This window comes from Oncorhynchus mykiss, chromosome 15, assembly GCF_013265735.2.
Source record: "Oncorhynchus mykiss isolate Arlee chromosome 15, USDA_OmykA_1.1, whole genome shotgun sequence".
Lineage (NCBI taxonomy): Eukaryota > Metazoa > Chordata > Actinopteri > Salmoniformes > Salmonidae > Oncorhynchus > Oncorhynchus mykiss.
In genome coordinates this window covers 59,620,698-59,634,987 of record NC_048579.1, presented here as the reverse complement: position 1 = coordinate 59,634,987, position 14,290 = coordinate 59,620,698, and the positions used below count along the sequence as shown (strand labels likewise).

The window sequence follows — 14,290 nt, the reverse complement described above, 5'->3', positions numbered from 1 at the left end:
CAGTCCAGAGCTTCCGGCGACGGTTCCCAGTCCAGAGCTTCCGGCGACGGTTCCCAGTCCAGAGCTTCCGGCGACGGTTCCCAGTCCAGAGCTTCCGGCGACGGTTCCCAGTCCAGAGCTTCCGGCGACGGTTCCCAGTCCAGAGCTTCCGGCGACGGTTTACAGTCCAGAGCTTCCGGCGACGGCTCCCAGTCCAGAGCTTCCGGCGACCGTTCCCAGTCCAGAGCTTCCGGCGACCGTTCCCAGTCCAGAGCTTCCGGCGACGGTTCCCAGTCCAGAGCTTCCGGCGACGGTTCACAGTCCAGAGCATCCGGCGGCGGTCCACAGTCCAGAGCATCCGGCGACGGTCCACAGTCCAGAACCTCCTGCGACGGTCCACGGTCCGGAACCTCCTGCGACGGTACACGGTCCGGAACCTCCCGCGGCGGTCCAGGGTCCGGAACCTCCCGCGGCGGTCCACGGTCCGGAACCTCCCGCGGCGGTCCACGGTCCCGAACCTCCCACGATGGTCCACGGTCCGGAACCTCCCGTGACGGTCCACGGTCCGGAACCTCCTGCCCTGCCTCAGTGCCTAGGCACTGACTTTTGATGATGAGTTACTCATTAGGGACGAAGAGGGGACAGAGAGATTAAAGAAAGGATGGCGAGAGAGGATGCAGGGAGTAGTTTTTTTCCCCAAAGTGCTGGGCCTGTGTATATATATACAGTAGTAGTAAATACACAGTATAGCAGAGAGACACACAGAGAGCCCTGGTCTAGTTCCTCCAGGCCCCCCACGGACCCTAGCCCACTCATGTCTAATTACTGGGTGTGGGACAGCTGCCAAATAGTCTCTGAAAATGGAACAGCCTGAAATTGAGCAGAACCAGGAGGAAGATTGACTCGGACATAGGGAAACAGAGGTTTAACTTTGTCTCTACTGCTGTACTTTAAATGATGTCTACTAGGGGTGTGCATCTATCTCTTTCAAGACGATTCGATACCTATCTAGACATAAGGGCTCCAATACGATATAGGAACGATACATTTAAGTTTGAAACGATTCGGTGCATTCAGTTTGAGTAGAGAACGAATCGATGCGATTTGATGCGATACGATTAGCTGCAGAAACATTTGTTGCATAAACACATTCATTTTGACATTCAATATCTGCTGCTGATGGAGCTCATGAGCTGGGCCTCTCTGAGCTGAATCTGTCTATTCTGAAGTGTGTTTGTTTGTAAATGATGTAAGGCACCTTAGCTGAGCCACCCCACTATCAGATTAGTGGTGGCAATGTTTTTTGTCCTCCCCACTTTGGTTCTGAAATCACCATCACCCACTTGTCATTTTTGCAGATTGTGTTTGATCTAGTAATGTATCAATATGTATCGTTTACAAATAACCTATGACATGGGCAATGAATATACAGCACAATTTTGGATTTCACCCCCATCTCCAAATCGAATGGTGTTTTTACGGAGTGAGATTATCTTCTCCTCTTGCTCCGCCGTGCAGTGAGCCTCACAAAGTGATTTCTGTCCTCGTTATGAAATTATCAACTTTTTACCTGTATATAAAAATAAAAAACATATGCACTGAATGTTTAAAACAGAACTACCAAAACCTTTGCTGTTGGTGAACCTGAACAATCAAAATCAAATATATTGTAAAACCCGTTCAGCAGGTATAGTCAGCTGAGTTTTATTCCAGTAAAATACCATTTTCAACAGCGCATAGATAGCCTCTCATTTGCTAGGTTATTGCCGTCATTCAATTAATGAATCCTAATATCACGCAAGCTATTTTAGCATTTGAATGCTGAAGGTGCCCGTAGATGTGCAAGATCAGGAACAGGCGCCTACCTCGTGTTGGTCAGTTTGCGAAACTGGGAACTGTGCGCAGTTGTGACTATAGGCTACTGATATTGCCCGGTGTTGTTCAGCGTGCAAAATGACTTGTAGATCAATGACTGTCAACACAGTTACATGAAGTTGGACACTGAAGGAGAGGACACATCAGCTGTCGCTAAAGATGAGAGGTATTTTCAGAAGATAGAATGTAATATAAGCAAAACATTTTAGTGAACCAGGGATACGTAACGTTTGAATACATTTTCTGACCGATCCATCCTGCGTTTGGATCAGTTTAGGCTCCGCGGAACAATGCACTTGTATCTTAGACATCGGTCCCCTAATCAAATGTCTATCGGTGAATCATTACATCACTAATGTATACTCTATGTAGTGGAAGGTGGATGTAGTGGAAGATCAGTGGGGTGGAGATGTTGTTACCTACCCTCACCACCTGGGGTCGGCCCGTCAGGAAGTCCAGTACCCAGTTGCACAGGGTGGGGTCGAGACCCATGGTCTTGAGCTTAATGACGAGTTTGGAGGGTACTATGGTGTTAAATGCTGAGCTGTAGTTGATGAACAGCATTCTTACATAGGTATTCCTCTTGTCCAGATGGGTTAGGGCAGTGTGCAGTGTGGTTGCGATTGCGTCGTCTGTGGACCTATTGGGGCGGTAAGCAAATTGGAGTGGGTCTAGGGTGTCAGGTAGGATAGAGGTGATATGATCCTTGACTCGTCTCTCAAAGCACTTCATGATGACGGAAGTGAGTGCTACGGGGCGGTAGTCGTTTAGCTCAGTTACCTTAGCTTTCTTGGGAACAGGAACAATGGTGGTCCTCTTGAAGCATGTGGGAACAGCAGACTGGGATAAGGATTGATTGAATATGTCCGTAAACACACCAGCCAGCTGGTCTGCGCATGCTCTGATGACACGGCCGGGGAGGGTTAACACATTTAAATGTTTTACTCACATCGGCTGTGGTATGTATACTGTATTCTGTTCTATATGTATTACATGTGACTTAGTTTGTCCAGAAATACTCAGATAATGCTCTTGAGATTGGCATTGAGTGGAACTCCATGTGTGATATGGGACGAGGTCATAAGCCACAATGTTTTCCTCTGTGTGTGTGTTTCCCTGTGCATGCATTGCGTGTGTGTGTGTGCAGATGGAGGATAAGAACAGGCAGCTGCTGGAGCGTTTGGAGATAGCAGAGCAGAAGCTGCAGCAGACCATGAGAAAGGCTGAGACCCTGCCAGAGGTGGAGGCTGAACTGGCCCAGAGGATAGCAGCACTCACCAAGGTGAGAGGACACACACACACACACACACACACACAGTCACACACACATAAACACAGACACAGCACACGTTGCTCCCATCATTAAAGTAACTCCAGTGCTTCCAGATTTCTATGAATTATGACCTAAAATGAAATACAATATTAGTGAAATAGTTTCCTTCCCAATTTTTTGAAATGTAAATGAATTATGTTAAAAAGCATATTTTCTGTGTTGGAATGTTGTGGGCATACCGCAACAACCGAATGGTGTGGGCGTGTACCAATCATATAAAATATTAATGCAAGTAGACCGCTGATTGGCCAGCTCATTCTCCAGGAGGAAATAGCAAGCATTTTTTAAACAGAAGTGGGGTCTTTTATGTGTTCTTTTCCAATTAATGCTTTGGCCACAAATATGAGTATAGGATAAGTCAGCAAAATGATTTGGGTATGAGTTAACAGAATATGAACTTTTAGAAGTGAGATTGTCACTGGACAGTTACTTTAACCGCTCCATCATATTCTAGGAGAGGTCATTTCAACACTGCTTATGTACACTGGGGCAAAAAAGTATTTAGTCAGCCACCAATTGTACAAGTTCTCCCACTTAAAAAGATGAGAGAGGCCTGTAATTTTCATCATATGTACACTTCAACTATGACAGACAAAATTAGGGGAAAAAATCCAGAAAATCACATTGTAGGATTTTTTATGAATTTATTTGCAAATTATGGTGGAAAATAAGTATTTGGTCACCTACAAACAAGCAAGATTTCTGGCTCTCACAGACCTGTAACTTCTTCTTTAAGAGGCTCCTCTGTCCTCCACTCGTTACCTGTATTAATGGCACCTGTTTGAACTTGTTATCAGTATAAAAGACACCTGTCCACAACCTCAAACAGTCACACTCCAAACTCCACTATGGCCAAGACAAAAGAGCTGTCAAAGGACACCAGAAACAAAATTGTAGACCTGCATCAGGCTGGGAAGACTGAATCTGCAATAGGTAAGCAGCTTGGTTTGAAGAAATCAACTGTGGGAGCAATTATTGGCAAATTTGCTGACATACAAGACCACTGATAATCTCCCTCGATCTGGGGCTCCACGCAAGATCTCACCCAGAACCACACGGGGGGACCTAGTGAATGACCTGGAGAGCTGGGACCAAAGTAACAAAGCCTACCATCAGTAACACACTACGCCGCCAGGGACTCAAATCCTGCAGTGCCAGACGTGTCCCCCTGCTTAAGCCAGTACATGTCCAGGCCCGTCTGAAGTTTGGTAGAGAGCATTTGGATGATCCAGAAGAAGATTGGGAGAATGTCATATGGTCAGATGAAACCAAAAGTTGCATCCAAAGAACACCATACCTACTGTGAAGCATGGGGGTGGAAACATCATGCTTTGGAGCTGTTTTTCTGCAAAGGGTCCAGGACGACTGATCATTGTAAAGGAAAGAATGAATGGGGCCATGTATCGTGAGATTTTGAGTGAAAACCTCCTTCCCTCAGCAAAGGCATTGAAGATTAAACGAGGCTGGGTCTTTCAGCATGACAATGATCCCAAACACACCGCCCGGGCAACGGAGTGGCTTCGTAAGAAGCATTTCAAGGTCCTGGAGTGGCCTAGCCAGTCTCCAGATCTCAACCCCATAGAAAATCTTTGGAGGGAGTTGAAGGTCCGTGTTGCTCTGCAACAGCCCCAAAACATCACTGCTCTAGAGGAGATCTGCGTGGAGGAATGGGCCAAAATACCAGCAACACTGTGTGAAAACCTTGAAGACTTACAGAAAACTTTTGACCTCTGTCATTGCCAACAAAGGGTATATAACAAGGTATTGAGATAAACTTTTGTTATTCACCAAATACTTGTTTTTCACCATAATTTGCAAATAAATTCATTAAAAATCCTACAATGTGATTTTCTGGATTTTTTTTCTCATTTTGTCTGTCATAGTTGAAGTGTACCTATGATGAAAATTACAGGCCTCTCTCATCTTTTTAAGTGGGAGAACTTGCACAATTGGTGGCTGACTAAATACTTTTTTGCCCCACTAATTATCATCATACATGTAGAATATTCCGGAGTGTCTTTTCAATAATGTGTTGTTTGTTATGTGTTAGTACTGTATGTGCAGGCTATGCATGTGATCACCTCTGACCCTGTGATATGTTCCTCTCCTCTCCTGCTGCCCCATAGTCTGACTCGAGCTCCGCCTCCTCTCCTGATGATTATCAGTTTGTTATGGAAGCTAAACTCCAAGACATGAACTCCATTCTTAGGAAGGTAGTCTCACAGGGTGCCACAGTACTGTCGCTAAATACTAGACTACATTTAAAAAAAAATCCATGCTGGTTTTCTTTCTTTTTGTTGTCGCGAGTCATTGTACTGGGATTGCTTGTGGGGGATATTTGTTTTTCCGTAGGCAGGGTTGAAACTGTGGGGAAAGCTGCATGTCACTGGCTGGGCTCATTGCTAGTAGACTTAACTGCTGCAGCAACTGCTTGTGACCTGTCCCTTCTCTCACCCCTCTCTCTACCTGTGCTTTGGTGATCTATCTGTTCCATCTGAGACTGGAGGAGTAGAGGCTTTTGGCTCTGTCTTGTCTTGTTGCCCCTGCATTATGTGCCTGTGTTGCCCTCCATGGCTGCTAAACTGGCGGGTCATTGTGCCCCCTGCCCCCCTTTCTTTCCCCCCCACCCCTGTCTCTGTGGTGGCCCCTGCAGGCGGAGGAGCGCCACGGCAGCATCGAGGAACGCATGAGGCACCTGGAGGGCCAGCTGGAGGAGAAGCACCAGGAGCTGCTCAGAGTGAGTCATCCCCGGGGGACTATGCTAACATGCTAGGCTAGGTTATGCTACATGATGCAATGCCGCCTGTGTGCTGACCATGGGCAGCCTAGCGTGCTGGCTGCCATAAGGCTAGTATGCTAGGCTAGGTTATGCTACATGATGCTACATTCCACCTATTCACTGACCATGGGCAGCCTAGCATACTAGCTGCCATAAGGCTAGTATGCTAGATTAAGCTACATGCTGCTACATTCTGCTTTTGAAAGTCACACACTTTGTATTTTTTGTCCCCCTCAGGCTCGGCAGAGAGAAAAGATGAACGAGGAACACAACAAGCGCCTGTCGGACACGGTGGACAGACTTCTCACAGAGTCCAACGAACGTCTTCAGCTCCACCTGAAAGAGAGGATGGCTGCTCTGGAAGAGAAGGTTAAACATGGAGACCACATCAATACCAATACGTCATAAAGTTTTATTTCAGATGAATTTGAGGAAATGGCCATAGATTGACTGGAATACTTCTCTTTCCATTTCAGAACGTTTTAATACAAGACTCGGAAGGCTACAGAAAACAGTACGAGGATTCAATCCATGAAAAAGTACGTCCCCCCCGGATCAGAAATGATTCTGTTTTTCTCTCCCTCAGTTTTTAATTTTACTCGAGGTTGGTTTCATAAGTGCTTTTTAATAGGTACAGTGCCTTGCGAAAGTATTCGGCCCCCTTGAACTTTGCGACCTTTTGCCACATTTCAGGCTTCAAACATAAAGATATAAAACTGTATTTTTTTGTGAAGAATCAACAACTTGTGGGACACAATCATGAAGTGGAACGACATTTATTGGATATTTCAAACTTTTTTAACAAATCAAAAACTGAAAAATTGGGCGTGCAAAATTATTCAGCCCCCTTAAGTTAATACTTTGTAGCGCCACCTTTTGCTGCGATTACAGCTGTAAGTCGCTTGGGGTATGTCTCTATCAGTTTTGCACATCGAGAGACTGACATTTTTTCCCATTCCTCCTTGCAAAACAGCTCGAGCTCAGTGAGGTTGGATGGAGAGCATTTGTGAACAGCAGTTTTAAGTTCTTTCCACAGATTCTCGATTGGATTCAGGTCTGGACTTTGACTTGGCCATTCTAACACCTGGATATGTTTATTTTTAAACCATTCCATTGTAGATTTTGCTTTATGTTTTGGATCATTGTCTTGTTGGAAGACAAATCTCCGTCCCAGTCTCAGGTCTTTTGCAGACTACATCAGGTTTTCTTCCAGAATGGTCCTGTATTTGGCTCCATCCATCTTCCCATCAATTTTAACCATCTTCCCTGTCCCTGCTGAAGAAAAGCAGGCCCAAACCATGATGCTGCCACCACCATGTTTGACAGTGGGCATGGTGTGTTCAGGGTGATGAGCTGTGTTGCTTTTACACCAAACATAACGTTTTGCATTGTGCCAAAAAGTTCAATTTTGGTTTCATCTGACCAGAGCACCTTCTTCCACATGTTTGGTGTGTCTCCCAGGTGGCTTGTGGCAAACTTTAAACGACACTTTTTATGGATATCTTTAAGAAATGGCTTTCTTCTTGCCACTCTTCCATAAAGGCCAGATTTGTGCAATATACGACTGATTGCTGTCCTATGGACAGAGTCTCCCACCTCAGCTGTAGATCTCTGCAGTTCATCCAGAGTGATCATGGGCCTCTTGGCTGCATCTCTGATCAGTCTTCTCCTTGTATGAGCTGAAAGTTTAGAGGGACGGCCAGGTCTTGGTAGATTTGCAGTGGTCTGATACTCCTTCCATTTCAATATTATCGCTTGCACAGTGCTCCTTGGGATGTTTAAAGCTTGGGAAATCTTTTTGTATCCAAATCCGGCTTTAAACTTCTTCACAACAGTATCTCGGACCTGCCTGGTGTTTTCCTTGTTCTTCATGATGCTCTCTGCGCTTTTAAAGGACCTCTGAGACGATCACAGTGCAGGTGCATTTATACGGAGACTTGATTACACACAGGTGGATTGTATTTATCATCATTAGTCATTTAGGTCAACATTGGATCATTCAGAGATCCTCACTGAACTTCTGGAGAGAGTTTGCTGCACTGAAATTAGAGGGGCTGAATAATTTTGCATGCCCAATTTTTCAGTTTTTGATTTGTTAAAAAAGTTTGAAATATCCAATAAATGTCGTTCCACCTCATGATTGTGTCCCACTTGTTGTTGATTCTTCACAAAAAAATACAGTTTTATATCTTTATGTTTGAAGCCTGAAATGTGGCAAAAGGTCGCAAAGTTCAAGGGGGCCGAATACTTTCGCAAGGCACTGTAAATAATGATCTGGGTGTTGGACTTTGGGTTTAATTTGTTATCATCTTCTCCATTGAATATTCACAAGAAACCATTGCTCTCGGTTCAGATAGTGAGATAGAAATCCATAACCACGCAGAGTACGAGAACTGACGAGCAAGTGCTGTCCAATCATGTTGTGGAGATTGAAATTGAAATCCAGGGTTTTACAGTAATGAATAAGAAACTTCACAAGGCTTTCTGTACACCTCATGTTGTCCTTGTTTCCTGGCTTCCCTCCAGACTCATCTGGCAGATGAGATAGACAAGCTGAGATCAGAGTTGGACCAGTTCCGACTGAGAACAGGCTCACTCACAGAACCCACTCTGTCACGGTATGGGTGAGTTTGTAGGACTGTGTGTGTGTGTGTGTGTGTGTGTGCATATGCACTGAGTGTACAAAACATTATGAACACCTTCCTAATATTGAGTTGCACCCCCCCTCTTCCCCCCCTTTGCCCTCAATTTGTCGGGGCATGGACTCTACAAGGTGTTTACAGTTGTGTCAGGTTGGCTGGATGTCCTTTGGGTGGTGGATCATTCTTGATACACACGGGAAACTGTTGAGCGTGAAAAACCCAGCACAGTTGCAGTTCTTGACACAAACCAGTACCTCTGGCACCTACTACCATATCCTGTTCCAATGCACTTCATCCTTTGTCTTGCCCATTGGCACACATGGCACACAAGGGATCATGGCTTTTACCTGAATTCACCAGGTCATTCTATGTCATGGAAGGGGCATGTGTCCTTAATGTTTTGTACTCTCACTGTAGTTTGTGTGTGTTTGTGTGTGTTTGTGTGTGTGTGTGTGTGTGTATGTGTGTCTGGTTGGGGGATTCCTTTTATATAGATATCCTACAGAAACCCTCAGAAATAATGTGGCATGTCTCTGTTTGTTCAAGATGGAGTAGTGACAGAACATAACTGTAACATTTTCCCAACATCTCCGTTTAGATTCAGCTACATTTCTCTGAGATGGTTAGAGATAGCATCACTACACAGATCATTCTGCTTCCCTCCAATACCTACATTTAAATGAGATTTTATTTTTCCACTGACAAAATGTGTGATGAAGTCCAATAACTGGGCTAGAGTTCTGTGATGACAGCAGCTGTCATGATCTCCTGATTGTCCTCTTCAGTCCCAACTCATTAAAAAAGCTATTTGCCACCGGTTGAAAACCACACAAGCACTGACTGTTGATTCCTTACAAATTGCCTGATGCGTCACACCACTGTTTTCCTACTAGATAACCAAACAGGCCATTTTAAACAAGCAGATCCTCTTGGTTTTGGTATTATTCTTTGCACAATATCTGCGATTTCAGTGCTGCCTTTGAACAAACTTGATGTTACGGTGTCTGACATGCATGTTCTCTCTCTCTCTCTGTGTTTCTGTCTCTCTCTTTATCTATCTATCTATCTATCAGGTCTCACCTAGACACGTCGGGGGAGCTCCGCTTTTCCCTGGGCTCCCTGGCTGAGACCCAGTCAGACCACTACCGGTCAGCCAAGGTCATCCGCAGGCCCAGGAGAGGACGCATGGGTCTCCACAGGGACGAGAGCAAGGTCAGGAACTAGTCTTTCTCTGGTCAGCCCTGGCTGAGGTAGAGGCAGTACCAGGTCTATTCTATCCATTAAGCCAGGAAAGCTTAAACAAGTACAGATAAAGTCTTTGAACTCAGGTCTGTATGACATACATGGTTGCATGGAGCCAGACTGTTAGCATTAGCACGACAAAGGAAAAACTGTTGGAGATGGGTATGATTGGTTAGCATTAGCATGACAGAGGGAAAACTGTTGGAGATGGGTATGATTGGTTAGCATTAGCACGACAGAGGTAAAACTGTTGGAGATGGGTATGATTGGTTAGCATTAGCACGACAGAGGGAAAACTGTTGGAGATGGGTATGATTGGTTAGCATTAGCACGACAGAGGGAAACCTGTTGGAGATGGGTATGATTGGTTAGCATTGCCTTTGAGGATCAGTGTTATAAATTGCTACTGTTACAGTGTCTCAGGATTGTAACATAAATCACCATGAAGACTGAAATAACCTGTTGATAAATACTGACATTCAGCATTAATCTTAGAAGCTTGTTTCAGCGTATTATTTTTACATTAAAAACTATTTAATGGCTTATTAAGATACTTTGGGGTGTATTAAAAGTCAAGCCTCATTATTTTGTCTGATGAAAGGAGAATTATGAGACATTTTAGGCTCCCTGAAGCTGACAGCTTTACTTAGCCAATTATTTTATCAAACCAAAATACTGCATTGAATGCATTAATCATAATGTGTGCTGTAATATTTGTACAGTGCAAAAAAATATTCAAGTCTCTTTACATAAAACTTTCACATCTCTCTACAGTTATGTCATCCTGCCCATGATCTTTTACCGGGATTACCTCAAGAACACTCCCTTGATTAGTGCACACTTCTGTATCTGTGAACCCTCCCTCCCCTACAGGCTAAGTCACTGGGGGAGCACGAGTGGCGCTCTCAGCAGCTAGGCATCCTGGGTAGCCACCCGTTTGAGAGTGAGATGTCTGACATGTCGGACATTGATGACGATGACCGGGAGACCATGTTCAGCTCCATGGACCTGCTGTCCCCCGGCGGTCACTCAGACGCCCAGACCCTAGCCATGATGCTGCAGGAGCAGCTAGACGCCATTAACAAAGAGATACGGTACGGGACCTTAACCCTGCTCTTATTGGACAGACCATGCTAGGGACCAGACATTTACCTGACTTTAACCCTGCTCTTATTGGACAGACCATGCTAGGGACCAGACATTCACCTGACTTTAACCCTGCTCTTATTGGACAGACCATGCTGGGGACCAGACATTTACCTGACTTTAACCCTGCTCTTATTGGACAGACCATGCTAGGGACCAGATAAAAACTGTGGGCTTCCTGGTCAGGTCTCATTGCCAGGAAACACCCCTTGTGACTAATCCTTATGTAAATCAAGTTGTATGTTAGGCGGATCAAGTTCCTTGGGAAACATTACTGACACATGGATTAATAAAATCAATGTTGGTCACTTCATTGTTGATCGGTAAAATATGCCTCTAAGTGCTTGACATGAGGGAGAGCTTCAGGGTGTCGGCCTAGCTATCTCCACCCCTAAGGCTGGTTCATCCTATCAGTGGGCTACGTGCCTCAGGTTTCTGTGGCGATTAAATTGAATTAATGAGACAGTAATTGATTGGATATATGTGTGTGGACACACTTGTCTTCAGGGCTGAAGCTTGTTGGCTCTTGTCTGCAGAGTGTGATGCCCTGTCTAGGTGAATTAAACACAAACCTCAGATACTGCCAGTTACAGTTCCTAGAAAAGCTGCGAGGAGCTGACACTGATATACTGTAGTTTTATTCAAGTATTGATCATTTACCCAGTTAGCTGTCAGAATAATCTATTGTATTGAGATGATTAACACTTGGTTAACATTGGGAGCCTGACACAGTTTGAAATCAAACAACAGCATTTATTGGTTTAGGCTTATTCAAGATACAAGGTCTGTTACTTGCTTGTTAATATTGTACTGATCTTCTTGTCTGGTGATTAGCCAAGTATTATTTCACACAACCCTAAGCTTAAGTGACATTTTAAAGTGAAGAGTTGTTAATTTACCTCAGGCCTTTATTGTTTTTTGCTCATAAGCAGAATCGATAGAGACATGCCTCATCAGGGTGATTATGCTGAGTTGGAATACGATTTCAGCTCCGATGGCAGAAAGCCCTCTGAATTCATTTCTAAACTAATTAGTGTTGTGAGGTAGTGTTATGAACCTATGTGGTTTATGGGTAATGAACTGGCTTTATGTCTCCCCGCGTTGTCTTTAAGAGGAGCCCTATGGGTCTGCAGTGGGGATTTCCATGACCATCCAGAGAATTGAACCACAAAGGACCAAGGGATTCTGAGAATTCTCAGAATCTTGTTGGATGAATGATCTTTCTATATATTCAGTGGCTGAATACAACTGTGAAATAAGTCTAATCAATCCCTCCCTCCCGCTCTGCCTCCCCTCGCCTCTCTCCCAGACTGATCCAGGAGGAGAAGGAGTCGACAGAGCTGCGGGCGGAGGAGATAGAGAACCGTGTGGCCAGCGTCAGCCTGGAGGGTCTCAACCTTGCCCGTATGCATCACCCCGGAGCCTCCATCACCGCCTCGGCCACCGCCTCCTCCCTGGCCTCTTCCTCCCCGCCCAGCGGACACTCCACCCCCAAGTTGGACCACCGCAGCACCGCAGACATGGAGCGCATGGGTATCATGACACTGGTACGCTGCTGGGGTCAGAACGGGGTGTGGGGGTTGTGTATGTGTGTGTGTGTTGTGTGTAACGGATGTGAAACGCTAGCTTAGCGGTGGTGCACGCTAAATAGTGTTTCAATCGGTGACGTCACTTGCTCTGAGACCTTGAAGTAGTAGTTCCCCTTGCTCTGCAACGGCCGCGGCTTTTGTGGAGCGATGGGTAATGATGCTTCGTGGGTGTCAGTTGTTGATGTGTGCAGAGGGTCCCTGGTTCGCGCCCGGGTATGGGCGAGGGGACGGTCTAAAGTTATACTGTTACATTGATGCTGTTGACCCGGATCACTGGTTGCTGCGGAAAAGGAGGAGGTCAAAAGGGGGGTGAGTGTAACGGATGTGAAACGCTAGCTAGTTAGCGGTGGTGCGCGCTAAATAGTGCGCACCACCGCCTCGGCCACCGCCTCCTCCCTGGCATCTTCCTCCCCGCCCAGCGGACACTCCACCCCCAAGTTGGACCACCGCAGCACCGCAGACATGGAGCGCATGGGTATCATGACACTGGTACGCTGCTGGGGTCAGAACGGGGTGTGGGGGTTGTGTATGTGTGTGTGTGTTGTGTGTAACGGATGTGAAACGCTAGCTTAGCGGTGGTGCACGCTAAATAGTGTTTCAATCGGTGACGTCACTTGCTCTGAGACCTTGAAGTAGTAGTTCCCCTTGCTCTGCAAGGGCCGAGGCTTTTGTGGAGCGATGGGTAACGATGCTTCGAGGGTGACTGTTGTTGTGGGGTCCCTGGGTCCCTGGTTCGCACCCGGGTATGGGCGAGGGGACAGTCTAAAGTTATACTGTTACATGTGCATGTACGAGTGTATCCCAATCTTGACGAAGGCTACCATAGCCGTATCGGGCTCTGTCTGTATTGTGGTGCAGGACAGGGCCAATAGAAGCACAGCCACTTGTAAAAGCATGTATTGGCTTTCTTTCAACTTTATTTAGATGGGGTCCTTTCCTTGATGGATTGAGTTGCATAATCTATCTGGCTGGGGTTCATTACTCCTTCATTGTAGAGCTTGGCTTGGTTTGTGTGTGTTGTAGATACCAGGATGTGATAGACTGTGCTATGTTTGTTTACTATGTTTTAAGGACTTTTTTTATACTTGCCACTATTGTCCTATTGAGCAATAGAAATACTGTCTGTTAGGTCAGTAAAAGTACTGTCTGTTAGGTCAGTAAAAGTACTGTCTACATTAGGTCAATAAAAGTACTGTCTACATTAGGTCAATAAAAATACTGTCTGTTAGGTCAATAAAAGTATTCTACATTAGGTCAATAAAAGTACTGTCTGTTAGGTCAATAAAAGTACTGTCTGTTAGGTCAATAAAAGTAATGCCTGTTAGGTCAATAAAAGTAGTCTACATAAGGTCAATAAAAGTAACGTTTGTTAGGTCAATAAAAGTACTGTCTGTTAGGTCAATAAAAGTACTGTCTGTTAGGTCAATAAAAGTGCTGTCTACATTAGGTCAATAAAAGTACTGTCTGTTAGGTCAATAAAAATACTGTCTGTTAGGTCAATAAAAGTATTCTACATTAGGTCAATAAAAGTACTGTCTGTTAGGTCAATAAAAGTACTGTATGTTAGGTCAATAAAAGTATTATCTGTTAGGTCAATAAAAGTATTCTACATTAGGTCAATAAAAGTACTGTCTGTTAGGTCAATAAAAGTACTGTCTGTCAGGTCAATAAAAGTATTGTCTGTTAGGTCAATAAAGGTACTGTC

At 45.0% G+C, this 14,290-nt stretch overlaps 1 protein-coding gene across 1 annotated transcript in view; it reads left to right on the top strand.

Moving 5' to 3' along the window:
• The window catches only part of ppfia2 (PTPRF interacting protein alpha 2), a 244,030-nt gene that overhangs the window by 190,918 nt on the left and 38,822 nt on the right, over positions 1–14,290 (top strand). The window contains exons 9-16 of the mRNA XM_036944850.1: positions 3,002–3,136; positions 5,841–5,924; positions 6,204–6,335; positions 6,443–6,505; positions 8,493–8,584; positions 9,682–9,820; positions 10,724–10,944; positions 12,306–12,543. Coding sequence (XP_036800745.1) covers positions 3,002–3,136; positions 5,841–5,924; positions 6,204–6,335; positions 6,443–6,505; positions 8,493–8,584; positions 9,682–9,820; positions 10,724–10,944; positions 12,306–12,543 — 1,104 coding nt within the window. The remainder of the gene's footprint in view (positions 1–3,001; positions 3,137–5,840; positions 5,925–6,203; positions 6,336–6,442; positions 6,506–8,492; positions 8,585–9,681; positions 9,821–10,723; positions 10,945–12,305; positions 12,544–14,290) is intronic.